This window comes from Conger conger, chromosome 18 (genome assembly GCF_963514075.1).
Source record: "Conger conger chromosome 18, fConCon1.1, whole genome shotgun sequence".
Lineage (NCBI taxonomy): Eukaryota > Metazoa > Chordata > Actinopteri > Anguilliformes > Congridae > Conger > Conger conger.
The window spans coordinates 21689028-21708417 of record NC_083777.1 but is presented as its reverse complement, the minus strand read 5'-3'; the positions used below and the strand labels follow the sequence as shown (position 1 = coordinate 21708417).

The window sequence follows — 19390 nt, the reverse complement described above, 5'->3', positions numbered from 1 at the left end:
GTTCAACAAATAATTTGGACAAGTGAGAGGCCGGGGTTCAAATCCCACCTCGGACTCAGGCAAATTTCTCACCTGTTACACCAGACAAGAGCTGAAAATATCAGCAAGGCAATAGTTTTAACATTAATGCAAATCAACGGCCATGAAAAAAAGTTTTCCATTGGAGATTTATTAAAAGAAAAGAAACAGGGTGTGTCACTGCTGTTAAACAACTCCCATTACCCATTCTTGAAGTGAAACGGGTTTTAGGCATTTGGCAGACGCTCTTATCCAGAGCGACATACAGTTGATTAGACTAAGCAGGAGACAATCCTCCCCTGGAGCAATGCAGGGTTAAGGGCCTTGCTCAAGGGCCCAATGGCTGTGCGGATCTTATTGTGGCTACACTGGGATTAGAACCATCAACCTTGCGTGTCCCAGTCATTTTACCTTAACCACTAGGCTACAGGCCGCCCCACAATTAATTTTATTAATATGAACAAAATGTTTCAGTTCCTGTAGATGATGTTTATGTGTATACTACAACGTTGTCAGGAATCGTTCCAATTGAACAACAAACACAATGAAGTGTTTGTACTGGAATCATCTTCTCTGGCAGGAAATCAAAGCAAACCATGTTATGTGCTGTGAGGCAGAGGGTCCCAGCTCTTGACCCACTTTTTACTTGGACTTCACTTTTTCAGCAAACACATGTGACCCACCCTTGTTAAAACTCCATCTAAAATAAACAAAAGCCAAGTTTGACCCAGGAAAGCATCTGGCTAAGTAGCCGTACGTATTTATATGGTAATTTGAGTTTAATTGAGACGGGTGCGTGGGGGTTGGACCCAAAATGCAAAGCCCATACACGAAGATCCAGCCAAACAAACAGTAAACAAACAAAAAGCACGGTGCCGAGGGAAGAGGCGAACTCGTAGTCGGTAGGCGTGCAGGGGGGTCCGGTAGCAGGAGAGCTGTCAGCGAGGCAGAAGTACAGGCGGACAGCAGGCAGGGTCGTACTCGAAGGCGAAGCATAAGTCGAAATCATAAAACAAACAGCGAGGCAAAAGTACAAAATCGGTAGGCGAGGACGTGGTAAAAAAACAAACGATGGTCAACAAAACAGAAATCAATAATCGGTGGTCGGTAAACAGGCTTGGATCGTAACGTGTAATCAATCAATGTAAATGCTCAAGCGCTGCGTTGATAAACAAGAAGCAGACAATTTCGCGAAGAACCGTAGTGCGACTGGGCTATAAATGCGGGTGTAGACAGGTGTAGACAATTAGTTTAGAGAGCAGAAAGGAAATGAAAAACAGGTGCGATGGATGACGAGTTTAACAAGGTAATTAGTATTCGTTAGTAATAAACCTATCCTGCCGTAGCATTAGTAAATTAGTAAATGACATGCACGAGAAACGTAAGGTAACATGAACACATAATTCGTTTGTTAGTTCTACCCAATCCTGATCTAGCGTTAGTAGTTTTAGTAAATAGACAAATGGAAACAATTAGGGTGTGAATGACAGAAAGAGAGAGAGAGAAAAGGCGGAACACAAGGTTTGCGAAAAGACGTGTAAAAGTGTATGTTTAAACAGTAATCAGTCTACGTAACAATAAACATAAATCAACATAACACAAAACGAAACTAAGATGATAACCACTCAACGTAACAAGGTAATATAATTGTAACGAAACATAACTAGACATGACGAGAAAATAAATCGTAACAAGAAATAAACTAAACAACATGACGAACCTAGACTAACATAAGACATGATAAGACAATACGTGACTAAGAAAAAATGAATAAACATAAAACATGGCAAGACAGACCTGAAACGTGACAAGTAAACGTCATACAATGTGCTGATGGTAAATAAAGTGTATGACTCTATTGTAATATATAACAATGTGTTTTTTAATTTATTTAATTCAATCCAAAACCTTGTCCGAAAATATCATTATTACCTTATTTTGTTGTTCAGTTGGAACGATTCCCGACAACGTTGTAGTATACACGAAACATAAGCTACAGGAACTGAAACATTTTGTTCATATTAATAAAATATGTTCAAAAATATGTTATACGATATGAAAAGGAGTATATCGAGTGTGACAGAAGCATACAAAAACGGCCATAACTTTATTTGGACAAAGGACTCCTGGGAAAACGGGGGACACACAAGAAGGGCGGAGTTTGTATCCGAGACTGCCGAAAATGACATACCTACTAAACAAAACGAGTATAAATAAGATTACTGTCCCGGATCGTATACAGTTCTAATAGCCCAGGAACATTTTCATGTAACGAGAACGTACTATTCAGAGCATTATGATTCCAACATTTATACGTGCGATTATAACCAGATTATCTTTCATCATATTATCACTCATCGCTATATGGCGAGTGAAACACGTTAAAAATGATAATCGTTTTTGGTTTCTGACATTTCTCTGGTTGCCTCTCATTGTGGAGATGATAATAAATTTAAAAGTGAGAATGGGAAAAGACTACAAATGGTGAGTTAAATGTGTTGTGCAGTTGAATTTGTAGAACATTATTATTCCAAAATGTGTATGTGCGATTAAACGATTTAATTTATCACTATATGGCGAGTGAAACACGTTAAAGGTGATAATCATTTTTGGTTTCTGACATTTCTCTGCTTGCCTCTCGTTGTGGAGAGAATAATAACTTCAAAAAGAAGAAGGGAAACGACTACAAGTGGTGAGTTAAATGTGTTGTGCTGTTGAATTTGTAGAACACTGCACGTCAGCAGCAGAAACATTTGCAGCAGTCGTTCTTCGGCGTGTCAAACACATTGTAACCTAAACCGATGAGGGAAATGGTTTTCTCCTCAGACAAAAGTTATTCGTGTAAATAAAAAGTACCTGAGGAAGGTACTTCACACACACACACACACACACACACACACACACACACAGTAGAGCAGAGGCGATTTCTCTAAGACTTCAAGAGAAGCTCAGCTTCCCCTAAAATGTCAAAAAAAAAAAAAAAAAAAGTCAAATATGTACAGTTGTGTTAACTGTGTTAACTGTGCCTTGTTTCAGTTTAAAATAATTTAAACATTTCTTGTTCGAGTTTAATATCGTTTCGTTAGTTCGTTTAATCATTCATACTGTTGGCTAGGTTGGAGTGAACTAGCTATCCAGCTAGCAAGGTGCACACGATGGCAGACGATGCTAATATTGTCGACCTGATTTTGGCAAGGCCATTTGATAGACTACCATACGAGGAGAAACAGAATTAAACAGCAGGGCTGATCAACACCTAAGATTGACTTGGTGCAAAAAGTACGGGAAAGTAACAGGTCTTTTCAGCTCTCCTGGTATAACAAAGTTAGCTGGCTAACTGGAAGTGCTGTGACAAAGAAAGTGTACTGTTGGCCATGCCTCTTGATGAAACCATCTCGGGGATGTCTTGTTGTCTGGTCAAAAGTGGGTTTTGGGGATCTGTCTATCTTTGACCGGGCATATAAAAGGCATGAAAAGAGCAATGAACATGTGAGTGCATGTGCAAGGTTAAGTTGCCTGGGCAGGGTCAAGGCTGAATATGCAATTAATGAAGGTGCTCGCATTCAAGTGGCAAAACATAATGAGACAGTCAAACAAAACAGGGCCTTCCTAAACCGCCTTATTGATGTGACATCCTTGCTTGGTCGGCAGGAACTATCATTTAGGGGGCATGATGAGAGTAGTGAATCATCCAACAAGGGGAATTACAGGGAGTTCACAGAAACATTATCTAAGTATGACTCTGTCCTGGCCACACAATTCCAATCATCAGCTGTGTTTTCTGGTATGTCTCATTCTATTCAAAATTACTTGATCTCTGCTCTTGCTGCCACTGTTTCTGATGAGATCAGAAATTCAGGCTGCTCCCTGATGGCAGGTGGATGAAACAACTAATATTGTTTGCCGTGCCCAACTCTCTATCATTGTTCGCTATGTTGATAGTGCAAAATTCAGGAGCGCTTTATTGGTTTTTTTTATGTTTCTGAGGGTCGAGATGCTCAGTCTGTTTTTGAAGTATGCAGGGCTACAATTTTAGGGATAAACTTGTAGCACAGACATACGATGGCGCTGCTGTCATGGCGTCAGCCCTTAATGGTCTGCAGGCCAAAGTAAAGGCAATTGCCCCCAGTGCAATGTTTGTGCACTGGAGCACTGACCTGCAGTGTTCTACACACAGTTAATCTAGTGCTGTCACAAGGGGCTAAATGCTTATCTGAGTGCAGAATATTTTGTGCATCACTCTCTCGGTTTGCCACATTTTTCTCCTAATCCACAAAGAGGACAAATTTTCTTGAGTCTGCAGGCTGTTCAAGGTTGCCCAGAAACGCTCCTACTCGATGGAATTTCACATCACGGATAGTGAGCACTGTGGCAAACAACTATGGCCTCCTGCAGACTTTTGACAACATCATTGCAGATAAGACAATTGATGATGACACATTGGATTGTGCCAAAGGTGTTGTAATGAAACTGGAGGATTTTGAGTTTGTGTTCATGTTGTACACATATGAACAAATCTTCTCTGAGACTGATGTGGTCTTTGATATCGTCCAGAAGAAGGCCATGGACGTTCTGTACTGCAAGAAAAGAATTGAGTCACTTCTTGCTTTTGTCAAAGAGAAGAGGTCAGAGGGGCTTTCCAGGCTGTTTATGCCAAAGCAGCAGGTCTCACATCCAACCCACGAGATGAGCCCATGAGAAAGCGCCGTCTCTCCCAATTCCAGGATCCCCAGGAGCGCTACAGAAATCTGTACATGGCCATCCTTGATAATCTCATGGAGCAGATTCCTCAGCGTTTTTCAAATTTGGAAAGTTTGCGCTTCTTAGAGTTAGTCAATCCAGGGAAGTTTGATGAGATGAGAGAAGTGTTTCCAGAGGAGGCATTCCAGAGTGTCCTGGAAAGTTATGGCCAGTACTTTGATTCAGGGAGACTGAGGTCTGAACTTCAAGTCCTGTATTCAAATCAGGACTTGCAGGGTAACAGGGGAAAGCTGTGTGATTTCTTGGTTTTTCTAAAAGACATGGAGTTGGACAGTGCAATGCCCCAGTTGTACAAACTGTTATCATTAGTGGCAACAATTGGAGCTACATCTGCGGGTGTAGAAAGGAGCTTCTCCTGTTTAAAAAAGCTTTAGTCTTACACCCGCAACACAACGGGCCAAGGCCGTTTAAGCAGCCTAGCTCTGCTGGCCATTGAGAGGACACTGGTCAAGTCTCTGGAAAAGACACCTAGTTGGTACGACAGGGTCACAGACCATTTTCTTGAAAAGGAACGGAGGGCAGAATTTACGTATAAATAAATTGACAACTTTTATGATGTAGGCCAACAATGAGCTTCCCCTCTTTGGAAGACCAGCAGCCGCCACTGCAGTAGAGGTAGCTGAAAACTTAACGGCAAAGTGTGAGGTCAGGTGTAACAATTCTCTGTGAAACCACCAGAGCTCAGGTCAAATTTCCGTGCCTATAGAGATATACTCAGATTCGTCTTCACCTCATCGTAGTTGCTTTTGTGTATCTGATCCAGGTTCTCACCGACTATCCTGCTGGTTCTCATCACCATTATACCGCCAATCTGGATATTGGAACTGCACCATCGGCATGACGAAAAGCTTGAAAACAAGGTACAAATATTTGAAAAGGAAAAATAACTTTTCTGTAAACGTATTTGCAGTTGGTGAATTTCTGTGTGAGAAAACTCACATATGTCAAACAATCAAGTATTTTCATAAATATGATCAATTTCCATTTGTATAACCCACTTAAGTGCAATTAAATTAATTAATTAATGGGGAAATTTTAGTAGCCTACTGTTATTTGTTTGGTACATAACGCAATCCTTCATCCTATAGCTTCAGTGCAACTTGCACAGCATATACTACAGGGCATGTAACCGTAGTATACAGTCCCTTCAAAAAGTATTGGAACAGTAAGGCCAATTTCTTTGTTTTTGCAATACACTGAATACATTTGGGGAGATAAAAAGATGAACACGAGAGTATTTCAGATTTTTAACACATCTAGTATTTACACAATGTGTTAACCTACTTTCAACATAGCACCTTTATCAGACCACCCAATTTTAGTTGAGCAAAAGTATTGGAACAGGGGTTCGCTGCTCCTTATGGAGGGTCTTGGCAGGGTTAGCTGATCGCCGCACATTAAGCACCTCAGAATCACGGACACGATTATGAGAGTCTTGTAGAAGGCGTGTAGCTCTTCCTCGGGCCGGCAAGGGGCTGGGTGTGGACGCTGTAAACTGTACACTGTGAACTAATATTTAGTTGCATAACCATTGTTTTTCATAACATCTGTGTTGCATCAAGTCAACCAACTTCTGGCACCTAGAAACAGGTATTTCAACTACATTCCACAGCTCCTGTGAATTTTTAGGTTTTTCTTCAGAAACTGCATTTTTAATGTCACCCCAAGTTTTCAATGGGGTTGAGGTCGAGGGATTGAGCTGGCCTGTCACGTCTCATGTTTGTCATGTCATGTTTTATGTTTAGTCATTGTCTTAGTTACGTTATTGTCATGTCACATATTATGTTAGTCTAGCCTCGCCATGTTTTTATGTTTTATGTTTCATTGTCATGTCATGTTATGTTTCATGTTTAGTTCTTGTTACCATTTATTTCTTAGTCTTGCCATGTCATGTTATATAGTTTATGGTCATTGTTTTGCAAATGTTATGTCACAATTTATGTTCCATGTTATGTTGTACTGTTCATTGATTTAGCATACACTTTTTCGTGTCTTTCTGCAAACCTTGCATTCCTGCTTTCTCTCTCTCTCTCCCTTACTGTCACTCACACCCTAATTGTTTCAATTTCCCTTGTCTATTTACTAACCTACTAATGCTAGATCAGGATTGGGTAATACTAACATTCTAGTCATGTGTTCATGTTACCTTATGTTTCTTGTGCATGTCATTTACTAATTTACTAATGCTAGGGCAGGATAGGTTTATTACTAACGATTACTAATTACCTTGTTAACTTGTCAATCCTCCACACCTGATTTCCATTCTCTTGCTGCTCTCAAACTAATTGTCTACACCTGTCCACACCTGCATACAAGCTCAGTTTCATGTCATGTCTGTGCGAAATTGTTTGCCTCCTGTTTGTCAGTCTTTTGAGCGGTTATACCAAGCCATTGGCTACTCATTACGATCCAAGCCTGCTTACTGACCAAAGATTATTGACTTCTGTTTTGTTGACTATTGCCTGCCTGTACCACGTCTTTGCCTGCTGTTTTTGTACCTTTGCCCCGCGGAGCAGACTTCGGTCTTGACTCTTGCACCGTCATTGACCCTGAGCCTGCCTACCGTCCGCCTGTACTTCTGCCCCGCTGACAGCTTTCCTGGCTACCGGACTTCCCGCATGGTGTACCGACGACGAGACTGCCTTCTCCCTCGGTACTGCACTTTGGTTTTCTGGCTGGATATTTTTGTGTATGAACATTGCTTGTTTTTTGACCATGCTCTCTGGATATTCCCCGAATAAAGCCCTGACGGGACTTCATTACATCATTGTTTCTGAGTCGTGCATTTTGGGTCCAAACCCCCCACGCACCCGTCTCATGGCTACTCCATTACCTCAATCCTTTTTGTCTAAGATGTTGCTTGCTTTGATGTTGCTTACTCGTGTTTGGGGGTCGTTGTCTTGTTGAAACACCCATTTCAGGGGCATTTCCTCTTCGGCATACGGCAACATAATCTCAAAGTATTTTGATGCATCCCCATACCATGATTTTTGCGCCACCATGCTTCACTGTCTTCAGAGTGGACTGCAGCTTGAATGTTCCTTGGCATATTTTAACCAATTCTGTGCATGCCCTGTTCACAACAATAGTGCTTTACGGCGGCTTCTTGCTGATAGCTTAGCTTCGATTAAACATCTTCTGACTGTAACAGCACTTACAGGTAATTGTAGATCATCTTTGATCTTTCTGGAACTGATAAATGGATCACTCTGGATCAAAACATGTCCTGTGTTTCAAAAAACTGAATCTTTGCCATTCTGACTGTTCTTCGATCCGTTTTAACAGTAGTTGCTCGTTTTCTTCCGCTTGTTTCGGGTTTTTGTTGCGATTTTAAAGCAATCATTTTAGCTGAGCATCCTATAATTTGTTTTTCCCCTCTCCAATCAAGTTTTTAATCAAATGACGTTGTTCCCTCTGAACAATGTTTGGAACGGCCCATTTTACTTGCCAATTCAGAAGGAAATCTATTTCATAACAATGTGTAACACATTTGTTTCCCTTCTTCCTTAATAAATTAAACTATTTTCCTTGGTCGACCTGTTTGATGTCTGTTGCTCAGTACCCAAGCAGTTTCTATCTTTTTCAGGACATTCCAAGTTGTTGTACAAGCTATCCCAAATGATTTCCCCTCTTTTCTTAAAAATGGTTTTCTTTTCTCCCAAAGACCGTGCTTTTGTCTTCATGTCGATTATCTTTTCAAAAATAAATAGTCGTCACAGGCAAAACCCAAGCTAAAACCAAGAGCAGACTTTCAGAACAATTTATTGTTTAACCAATCAATCTAACAAGACACATTGGGGTCACAGGAAACACCTGTCAGTCACATGTTTCAATACCTTTGCTCACCTAAAAATTGGGTGGTCTGATACAAACGGTGATATGTTGTTTAACAAATCTAGGTAAAAATACCAGGAAATAAAATCTGAAATTTGGGTCTGTCATCTCATGTACATCTTTTGTCCTCAAATTCAATTGTCTCCAATGTATTGGGAAAACAAAGAAAGACTATGTAGCATTGCACCACCAAGGTTCTTAAACTTTCACCTTCAGGGTCTGAACCGTATTCACTCACTTCAATTATTAATATTTTTAGTGCAAGAAATTGGATTCGTGGGACAGTGTGGAAAAGATGATGTCTTCCAATGACACCGTGCTCAAGGTAAACAGTTCTCATCTTCTTTGTCTTTGTCCTCTTCTTTGCATTCTTCTAATCCTATTAAATCTGTTGTTCATTTGACATTCTAAATGCGAGAGATTAAATTGGTGACTCAAGTAATTTCACATCCATTGTAGTTTTGTTGTGACACACTTAAGGCATTGCCTCATTAGTTATCTCGAACAGTGTCTGTTTAATGGTTTTTAAGAAGAAAAAGGAAGGTTTCTCGAACTTGAACCCAGAATGTTTTTATACCATTCCAAGCCTTGATCAGGAATGTTCAACACACTTAATAGGAGGATGCCGATAATCTTGTGATGCCTATCAATTAGGCAGTCGCGTGCTGGCCATCCTGCTGTGACTGAAGTAGCATGTCTGTTGACTGCTTGCTGCTTATTGGAAGAGGTCATGCAGTACCAGAACGGGCATGGTTAACAAACACTTTAAATACAAGTAAAGGTCTTCAAGTGACAAAGTTATTTGTATACTCAAAGTATACATTTTTACTAATTGGCATTTCGTTTTTTACAGAAGGCCTAAGGACCTGGCTTAGCACCACTCAGAGAAAGTTCTCTACAGCCAGTGAACCAAAAGTGATTTGGATAATTCAAAATTACTTTCTGTTATGAACTAAACTATTGCGACAAGACAGAACAGAAGTTGTTCTTAATGGGATTAACAATATACACAATGCAACATGCATGCATTCGCACAGTACATTTACCGTACAGTCTGCCATTGAGCAGATATTCTTATGCAGAGCAACATATACAGCTAATCCATTTAACATGCCACCCTGCTATACAGCTGGACAGCTGTCCCGCCTGGACTACTGCAATTCCCTCTTGGCTGCCCTCCCAGCGTCCGCCATCAGACCCCTCCAACTTAACCAGAATGCAGCAGCTCGTCTGGTCTTCAACCTTCCCAAATACTCACACGTCACCCCCCTGCTTACTTCCCTCCACTGGCTGCCTGTCATGGCTCGCATCAAATTCAAAACATTGGTGCTAGCCTTCCAAGCAGTTAAGGGGTCTTCCCCAGCTTACCTACAAAAAATCATCAGACCCTATACCCCTGCCACACCTCTTCGTTCCGCCTCCACAGGCCGCTTGGCCCCCCCCCCCTCTCCGAACCTCCACCTCACGCTCACGACTACTGTCTGTTCTGGCTCCACGGTGGTGGAACGAACTCCCCGTTGAGGTCAGAACTGTAGAATCTCTCCCCACCTTCAAGCGCAAACTGAAGACGCACCTCTTCAAGCAGCACCTCTCCCCATCCCTCCCTACCTCCCTGTGAACCTTAATTGTTGTCTTTGTGATTTACGTAGTGTTTCGGTATTTTTAGTTGGCTAGGTAAGCAGTATTTGGATAGTTAAGTTTGGTCACTTTTGCTTTGTTGTTTGTTTGTTTATTTGTTGATTATATTGTGGCACCCCTGCTCCTGCATGTTGTGCCACGTGGGTGGAGAACCCTGGAGGGGCCCGTGCAGGTCAACCGCGCAGACGTCACGCATTGGGAGAGGTGTGCGAAGGAGTATATCTGCCTAGAGAGGTGATGGGGAGATCAGCACCTTGGAGAGAGATCCCTCTACCTGCGGTCCAGGACCCCGGACAGCGCACGTGAGTGAGCAGAGTGGAAAATCACTGACTCAGCTGCAGCCTCTTTTCCTAATGAGCAGGGAATGGGATTTAAGGCGCGGTCGAGGCTGCAGCCAGTCTCAGTTGGTGCCATTCCTGAGCATGTGAGAGTGTGGAAGGCAGAGAGAGGAAGGACCTGCAATGCCCTGACATACTGAAACTGAGGAAGACCCCACCTTCAGGGACGGCAACACCGAAGACCTGGAAACGGACGCCGGTCACGTGAGCCAGATAAAATCCCTTCCTATTCACCCCCTGTCTTTGTGTTTCCCGCCAGCCCTGACGCTGTCGAAGAGGGGAGGAGGGAGGAAGCCCTGGAAAATACCCCGGTCTGGGAAGAACCTTCGTTTATTTCTCCAGTTTTCCCCTACCCTTGCCCTGTGGGGGGGCGCTATCACCGATACCCCGGAAAAAAAAAACACGGAAAAAATAAAAAGAAGTATTTTTTCTGACATCTGCTATCTCCTGTGTTGGTTTCTAGCTGTGCCCACCCTCTGCACCTCAGGATCCACCCCGAGGCACCACATATGGTGGAGAATGCCGGCAGACTGATGCCACGCTGTGGAAGCTGATCTGGGCCGAAGAACCAACACGGGTGAGAATTGAGTGAATGGAAGCCACACCCCTTGGGGAAGAGCGACGAAGGAGACGATTGGCTGCCCCTACTCTCGCTGAGATGCAAGACGCGGAAGCAGAGGAGGGCTCCCGAGGGATGATGGAAGCGGCCATCACTGAGCTGGCGAGGTCCCAGCGGGCCCTGCAGGAAGCGGTGGTCGAACTCTGCCGCCTATCCCCCCGTGACGGATCGAGACGAACCCCCCGAGATGCGTTGACAAAGATGACAGCTGATGATGACGTTGAGGCGTACCTCCAGGTGTTTGAGCGCGCCGCTCAACGTGAAGAATGGCCACAGGCAGACCGGGCGGCCATACTAGCCCCCTTCTTGACGGGGGAGGCCCAACAGGCCTATCGAGATATGGACATGGCTGACGCCACCGACTACCTCAAGTTGAGGAGAGCCATCCTAGCCCGATATGGGTTCAGCCTAACTGCCCGAGCCCTGCGATACCACGAATGGTCCTATGACGCCTCCCAGCCTGCCCGGTCCCAAATCGCCGCCCTGACCCACCTGACCAAGAGCTGGCTGGCTGAGGGAGAGGGGCCACCCCTGTTGGAGAGGGTGGTGTTGGACAGATGCACCCGCGCTCTACCCAGGGAAGCCAAACGGGATGTAGCCCAGGTGGGACCCGCCTCCGTAGAACTACTAATGGGCCTCCTCGAAAACCATCAGGTCACTCAGAAGATGCTCCAACCTGAACGCACCAAAACCCCAAGCCGCCCAGTTAGGTGCCCAGCACATGTGAAGCACCCACCAGCCTGCCCTGACCCAAATCGGCGGGGCAGGGAGACCACGGCCAGAGTGGAGATGCTATAACTGTGGAGAGGAGGGGCATCTAGCCAGGAACTGCCCCGGGAGGGAGGTGTCCATGCCCACCGCCAGGGGTTCGAGCAGCCCAGCGCACCCCTGCCTGTACCTGACCACCTGCTGGGCGCACCAGAGTACGGAGGCCCCCAGGTTCCCGATACGAGTAGGGGGACAGGACACTGTAGCAGTGCTTGATTCGGGCAGCGCCATCACCCTAGTAAGACCAGAGTTTGCGGGAGAAAAGAGGGGTGAAGAGGTGGCCGTGGCGTGTATCCTTGGGCTGCCCACCAGAACCCCCTACCAGTCTGGGCCGCGACGTCTGGGGACAGTGAAGGAGAGGCCCTGCCACCAGAGAGGGAACCCAGCACCCCGGGCCGCCAGTGGAACCGTCAGTGCATCCGAGAAAGAGCTTGGGGAGGCCCTGCCCCCGGAGAGAGACGTCCGTCTAGCCTTCTCGGAGGGCCCCCAAGAGGTGAGGCCGAAGCACCCACCCGCTTTGGCACTGCCCAACTACACGAGCCAAAGTTCGCTCAGGCCTGGAGAGATGCCCGAGACATTAACGGGGTACCACAAGGGCCGTTGAGTACACCATCGTATCCCTTATCCCTTCTGTGTTGCGGCCCCACCAGAGGTATGCGGCAGCCTACCTGGATGACATCGTCATCCACAGCACCGACTGGGACAGCCATGTCGACAAAGTCGAAGGTCCCTGAGGGAGGCCGGGCTGATGGCTAACCCTGCAAAGTGCCGCCTATCTGGGCCACACGGTCGGGAGGGGGCGGGTGAAGCCCCAGTCGAACAAGGTCGACAGCATTGCCACCTGGCCCCAACCGGCCACAAAGAAACAGGTGAGAATGTTCCTGGGTCTGGTGGGTTACTATCGGCAGTTTATTCCGGAGTTTGCAGCAGGAGCAGCCCCCCTACACGACCTCACCAAAAAGGAGCAGCCCAACCGGGTCCAATGGAACCCCCTCGCCGCTGCAGCCTTCCAGGACCTACGGGCCACTCTAGGTGAGAAACCAGTACTAATAACTCCCAACTTCCAGAAACCCTTCGTGCTGCAGACCGACGCATCGGAAGTGGGCCTGGGAGCGGTCCTGTCACAGATCCAGGATGGGGTGGAGCATCCAGTAACCTACATCAGCAGAACTCCTCAGCCATGAAAGGAATTACGCCACGGTCGAGAAGGAATGCCTCTCCATCAGATGGGCGGTTGGTAAATTACGATATTACCTACTCAACCGTGAGTTTCTGTTGGTGACCGATCATGCTCCCCTCAAATGGATGTACCTTAACCGAGACAGCAATGCCCGAGTAACCCGCTGGTTTTTAGAGTTGCAGCCCTACCGGTTCAAGGTGGAGCATCGCGCTGGGAAGCTGCACCAGAATGCTGATGCGCTATCCAGGAGGGAGGATGGCCTAGGGGTAGACGCTCCCGCCCGGGGCTTGGAGCTGAGGGGGGGGGTATGTGGCACCCCTGCTCCTGCATGCTCCTGCATGTCCACAGAAAAAAAAAAAGTATTTTTTCTCACATCTGCTATCTCCTGTGTTGGTTTTTAGCTGTGCCCACCCTCTCTCAGGATCCACCCCGAGGCACCACAATATATAAAAAAATAAAAATAGGCCCTGGTCCTTATCTTTGTTGTACGGGTAGCAATTGAATTGCATTTCCCTCTCGGGTCTTTCAGCGCACTTACCCCTGGTTATGGGTATGCACTTTGTTGTACGTCGCTCTGGATAAGAGCGTCTGCCAAATGCCAATAATGTAATGTAATGTAATGTACACCTACAGAAGTAATTCAGACTGAGAGGCTTGCGCAAGGAGAATGATGGCAGTGTAGAGTTAAGTGACGAGATCAGCATGCAATGAATGCATCTGCTATTAATTTCTTTCGGGGTGGAATTTCCCTCCTGGAGTTCTAGTTTGTGTGCCATTATCTGATATAGCCTCAAAATGTACATGTGGTGGTTGTTGTTGTCAGTGTACAGATATGTACTTAATTGGTTGACTCAATAGAGGTCTGGAATGAGCAGTCTTTCAAAATGCATGATGTTGCATCTACTTCAGCATTAGATTAGACCGTTTAAAGTAAATAAATTGTTTGACGTGCAGTATGGGGAAACTCAGTCATCTTGTGCAAATGTGGTAAAAAACAGCTCAGAATTGTACTTGCGATAGCCACTAAGCCATTCTTGCTTCTCTCTCTAAAACGGGTGTTGGTTAGTGCTTGCTCAAAACATTTTGTCACTGCCTTAGTAGTCTCAATGCATGTAGAATTCTGTGTGCATCAAACAACTGTGTTCTTTTCCCCTCTGGTTCTGAAGCAAGTCAAAGCACTGCAGCATAAACTCTGTCCTGATGACTGGATTCTGGGGCTGCACCAAACATTAATCATCCTGCTGATTCTGGGGAAATGGGCGATGCCACAAGCGAACGACCTCACCAAGGACAAACTCCCCCAGCTCCTGCTAATTTTTGTTGGTTTGGGTGCAGACATCCTGGAGTTCACCAATGAGACGCTCTCGGATATCAAGTGAGTTTCCTGTTCGGAGAAACAAATGGTACATGTTCTACCTTCATTTCACCAAGTAAAGCAGTGGGGAACTCAATTCACATTCACAGTATTCCCCTCTGAAACATTAATATCGCAATTTTTCTTAGCCGCTAACCTCTCATTATCACTGTGTCTCTGCTACTGCTTCAGTGGAGGCTCCTCCATAGAGGTGGAGGAGGCCTGGCCTCCCCAATAATTTGAGAGAAGAGAGAGATTTAAAAAAAACAATAAATATATTTATTTTATTTATTTATTTTAACAAAAAACATATTTTTTATTTTTTATATTCATATTATTTTAGTTTTGTTCATAAATCTAAATTTTCCCATGGCTAAAACCCAATATTGCAATTGTAAAGCAACAGGCCAGATTTCCCTATCAGTTTGTATTAAGGGAGGCCAGGCCAGGCCAGGCCTCCCCTAGGAAATGAGATTCTCATAGAAGTCAATGTAATGCATTTTTTTTCTTGCCAATATGTGATTGGCCAGATCACTGAAAATGGGTGGGCAACGGAGGCCTGGCCTCACCATGCATTGTGTCCAGGGCAAAGATTGACATTTTGTTCGTCCAATCACATGCTACTGGTTCATTTGGAATCAACTATCCTTTCCTTTCTATTCAACACAGAAGCCATTTTGAGAATTCGCTAGTCACTTCAGTCAAACAAACACTCGCCATAGTGGCTACGAGTGTCCTATCAACTTGTGCTTTTCAGGAAATTTAGAGAACTATCTGGCTGGCTATCATCCCTGGAGTTTATAGCTCATTTGGCCAAACACTTTTGCTTAAAACTACCTCGGAAGTCGGCGAGATTCTAGCGCAATTTGAGCTCTTGGGCTGGAGATATGCAGATTCCAGATACTAGGGAGTGAGAATGACATTCAATAGGTCATGTTAGACACCATTTGGGATTTATTGAACAGTTTTATTTTTAATGTAGTCCATTTCGTTTTATTACAAGTCAATTTAATAATCTTCCATATCAAATTACCGAATTGTTGCTCTGTGAGGAAATTCACTCTAAATACGAATAGAGTGCTGCCCTCTAGTGGATAACGTTAACGTTAGATAAAGCCAACTGGAACCATATTTTTACATATTTTATATTAAATATATTGAATAAAACTACATATGATAAAGAAAGTGTTCTTATCTTTTTTATATGCTAAACTTGATTAAATTGGTGATTACATGTTGAAGCTGTAGAAGAATGAAAAATGTAAGCTAAACAAAATTGTTTTTAACTACATAATTAAAATTCCTGCCTTTTACACATGTTCACTTGGCATTTATATTACATCCAAATGTCATTTCTCAGCTTAATTATCAGGCAGGCTCATAGACTTACAGCAATGTCATTTCTTCAGGAAGGCACAAGGCTAAGCTCTGCACAATGAATTTCATCAGCCAGAACTTTCTGACTGTAGCTTACACTCCAAATAGTATGCCTTTGGCCAGCACAAAGACAGATAAGAGAACAGGGAACATTCCATCGCGAGTGAAGTGAGCAAGCGGAAAAAAATGGCCTCCTCAATTCTGGAAGTCACCAGCCTCCACTGTACTGCTTGTATTTATTTTCCTGTTCCTGTCTCTATTATGCCATTTCACAGAGGACGTGTCATTGACAAGATTGAAGTGTAACAAAAAACATTACATCAAAGTAATAATGAGACAAATAGAAAAGCAACACACAAGACTAATGTATAATTTCATTACGAGTAAACGCAGCACAATATTTAAAAGACTCCTGAGGGGCTGTCATTCAGATAGTGTACAATAGACTGCCACAGATAAATTATGTTGGTCTGTCGTTTGGTGATCCTTATGGAAGACACAGTTCTAGTGCTTGGATGGACCCCATGGTTTGAAGGGGAATGGAAAATTGACAGGCATTTGCTTGGCATAGGCCCACTGGTACACGATGATGTAACAAAAAACAAAAAAAACCTTTGGTATGAAAAGTACAATTTTATACTTTTTTTTGGAATATATACTTTAAGATGTGTTTGTATGGTTACAAAGAATTTACTAAATTGAGAGGAATGTTACATTTGATTTCAGCTTGTCTTTAAACATGAACAAAAGAGAAGTTAGCAGCAACCCATTGTGGACAAGTCAACTGCAATGACCTTGATTAACCCTTTCCGATACTTGTGCTTTGAACAGGGAGAATAACCCACAAATGGCGTATGCAATTCTGGGAGTTTGGACATGGAGTATGCTGCAGTTTACACTGCATCTGGCAGGTATGACTCTGAACTCTTATTAAATCTTATTAAAATCCTTATTGTACCATGTATGTTTTCAAACTAAACATGCATGGGGATGTATTATATAGTCATACAGTGTCCTCTATAATATGTGGTATAACGACAGTATTTTCTCTTGATTTGGCACCCATTTTTGACATTTTTAGATTTCATTCTTAGTTATCAAGCAATCCACATGTGATTAAGGTGCAGATTCTGTTTTTTGTAAAGGGTATTTTATTAATTTTGGTTTCATTATGTGGAAATAACAGCACATTTTTATGGGAATAACAGGATGTTAAATACGGTAACTACATAAATGAGGTCTTGAGTTTATGACTTACAGTCCTAAGTCACAGTAAAATATTCATTGTTAAATAAACTCTTGCGTAGTGCATATGGTCCATACTGGTCTCATATGCACTCTGTTGTGAGTTGAATGAAATCAGGAAATGTTATTGTGCACAAGTATTATGCTCTCATTTAGTATTATATTGTACTATTAAGAGTAAGGTAGTGTTTTATTAGAATTGTACCATTATTTAGTTTGTTTAAGCTGAGGGAAAACTAAATGCTAATGCTTGTACTGTACACTGTGTGCATTTCCCTCAGTGGTGTCCGAATCCAGATCGGATAAGTCCCCTGCCATGTGGAGCATCGCGGAGAGCATCTTCATCCAGGACGGTCCCTTCCTTGTGGTTCGACTCATAGTCCTCATCCGCTACAAGATATTCCACCAAATGCTGGTGTTCTTCACCTTCAAGAACTTACTGGTGGTCACCCTGAATATATACTGGTTCTGTTTCGTCTGCCGTGATAGAGGTAGCACTCCTACTTCAACTCCTAGAGATAGTATCAGCGTGTAATCACCCTTCGGCATTAAAACTGCATCACTTCTCTGAGATAGCCAACGCTGTCCTGCAGTTCTATAAGACAATTAGCAGGGAGGTTGTTCCAAGCATGTTGGAGAACTTCTTCTGCAGACTTTGATTGTTTTTATGTAAAAACTAGTCAATGGCTTACAGTAATATGTTACTTTTTTAAATACAGAAATGTCTCTGTAAAATTAAATCCTTTGGAAAATGAATATGATGGATGAGGATGATGTTCAAGGACTTTAGATTTGCATCTGTGCATTTAGCAGAAGCTCTTATCCACAGCAACTCACACAGTCTGGATTTGTACATAGAAGTAATTTCTGATAAAATGCCAAGGGTACAACAGGAACCCTCTAGCCGGGTATCTCAAAAACCAGATTAGGTGGAATAGCTATGTCATTAGTTGCTGCAATTAACCATTTAATTATGTCAGAGTAACCAAAAAAAAAAAAAAAACCCCAGAGTTACTGAGTTTTCTGAGTTGTTCAAGTCAGAAACATTTATAATATCCTGAAATGTGAAAATGTGAAGTGTCTTTCTCTATATAACTATTATATTAATAGTTAAATAGAGAAATGTTATATTGCCATTTCTAACTGCAGGAACTGAATATCGTGCACTGATATTGTCTATGTATACCTTTGGTGAGAGGACTGGAATAAAGTAAAGTAAATCTCATCTTAAATGACCAGTACTGTAGTTAACCAAGGTGGAAACATGACCTGTAGATCTCAGTCATTCCCTCTACAGAAAATAATACAGGAAGAACAAGCTTAAGCATAACAGCTCTGATTTCTAGTTTTTGACATGAATGAATTCTTTTGCCTTCTCTCTTGGGGTTTTGAGCATGTGTACATATGTGTGCATGTGCGTGTATGTGTGTGATTTCTTACATAACAGCAATAAAGAATATTATATTTAGCTAAGATGCCAACACTGTCAGACTTTATGACAAATGCTATACACAATGTACAGCACTGATGATAACAGAAATTCATAATGAAGTTGTTGTTTTTTTTGCATGCAATTCAAACCCATTCCACATGGAGGGGTTTTAAGTCTGCCTAATGCCAAGCCTTTATCTTCACAAAGCCATAAACCTCATCACAAATAATTATACCAGGTGATGAAAAGTCATTATATTTAATACATTGACAAATAAGTCATTATAAGAGTACTGGGGTTTACTGCGGGGATGGTTTGGTTTAGGCCAGCGATCATCAACTCTGGCCCTTGAATTCAAATTCTCTTCCGGGTAATTAGTGGTACTGATTGGACAGACTGCCTTCACACCTGACTCCCAGGTATAGGGAGGGTGCAAAAGCAACAGTTCTCAGCCCTCAAGGCCAGTGAGTTGCTGATTCCTGTTTAAGCTTTTCAGAGTTGAGAGACCCAGAAAACTGCAATGGGCCTATTATCCCCGAGGGAGGGGGGTAGGCCTGGTGGAAGATAAGAAGAGCTGGAACACTTTTGTTGGAGGTTCAGAATGGTAAACATGTACATATACCCCCATTGAGCACTTGACGCATTGTGTGTTCAGAGATGCTCTTCTGAATACCACTTTTGTATTGTGTGTTTTTTTTACTTTTGCTGTCAGCTTCCTGTCATCAGTTTCTGAGGTACTCAAACCACCCTCTGTCTGGCACCAACAATCATTCCACAGTCAAAGTCACTTAGAGTCACTTGCCCATTCTGACATTTGGTTTGAAAA

General features: G+C 43.3%; 2 protein-coding genes across 16 annotated transcripts in view; both read left to right on the top strand.

The window, feature by feature from the left end:
• Nucleotides 1-1044: 1044 nt before the first annotated feature.
• The window catches only part of LOC133118087 (transmembrane protein 26-like), a 40122-nt gene continuing 21776 nt past the window's right edge, over nt 1045-19390 (top strand). Inside the window, exons 1-7 of one of the 12 annotated variants that reach the window (XM_061227794.1) lie at nt 1065-2502; nt 5543-5639; nt 7373-7432; nt 8873-8938; nt 14323-14531; nt 16719-16798; nt 17414-17888. In XM_061227794.1, the coding sequence (XP_061083778.1) occupies nt 2315-2502; nt 5543-5639; nt 7373-7432; nt 8873-8938; nt 14323-14531; nt 16719-16798; nt 17414-17667 (954 nt within the window). In that variant the 5' untranslated portion in view covers nt 1065-2314 and the 3' untranslated portion in view covers nt 17668-17888. Of the gene's footprint in view, nt 2503-2669; nt 2711-5542; nt 5640-7372; nt 7433-8872; nt 8939-12743; nt 13462-14322; nt 14532-16718; nt 16799-17413; nt 17889-19390 lie in introns of those variants that run through there. The other 11 variants (XM_061227798.1, XM_061227796.1, XM_061227797.1 and 8 more) reach the window with 11 other exon arrangements.
• Nucleotides 8960-12750, top strand: LOC133118088 (uncharacterized). 4 transcript variants are annotated; one of them, XR_009706360.1, is made up of 3 exons: nt 8960-10553; nt 11053-12469; nt 12627-12750. XR_009706360.1 is itself a non-coding variant. In XM_061227808.1 (2 exons), the coding sequence occupies exon 2, from the start codon at nt 11182-11184 to the stop codon at nt 12004-12006; it is 825 nt and encodes a 274-aa protein (XP_061083792.1). In that variant the 5' UTR covers nt 8960-10553; nt 11119-11181; the 3' UTR covers nt 12007-12744. The 4 variants fall into 4 exon arrangements, 3 of the variants coding, with proteins under 3 accessions (XP_061083792.1, XP_061083790.1, XP_061083791.1); XM_061227808.1 differs by having other exon boundaries at nt 11119-12744; XM_061227806.1 differs by having other exon boundaries at nt 11053-12744.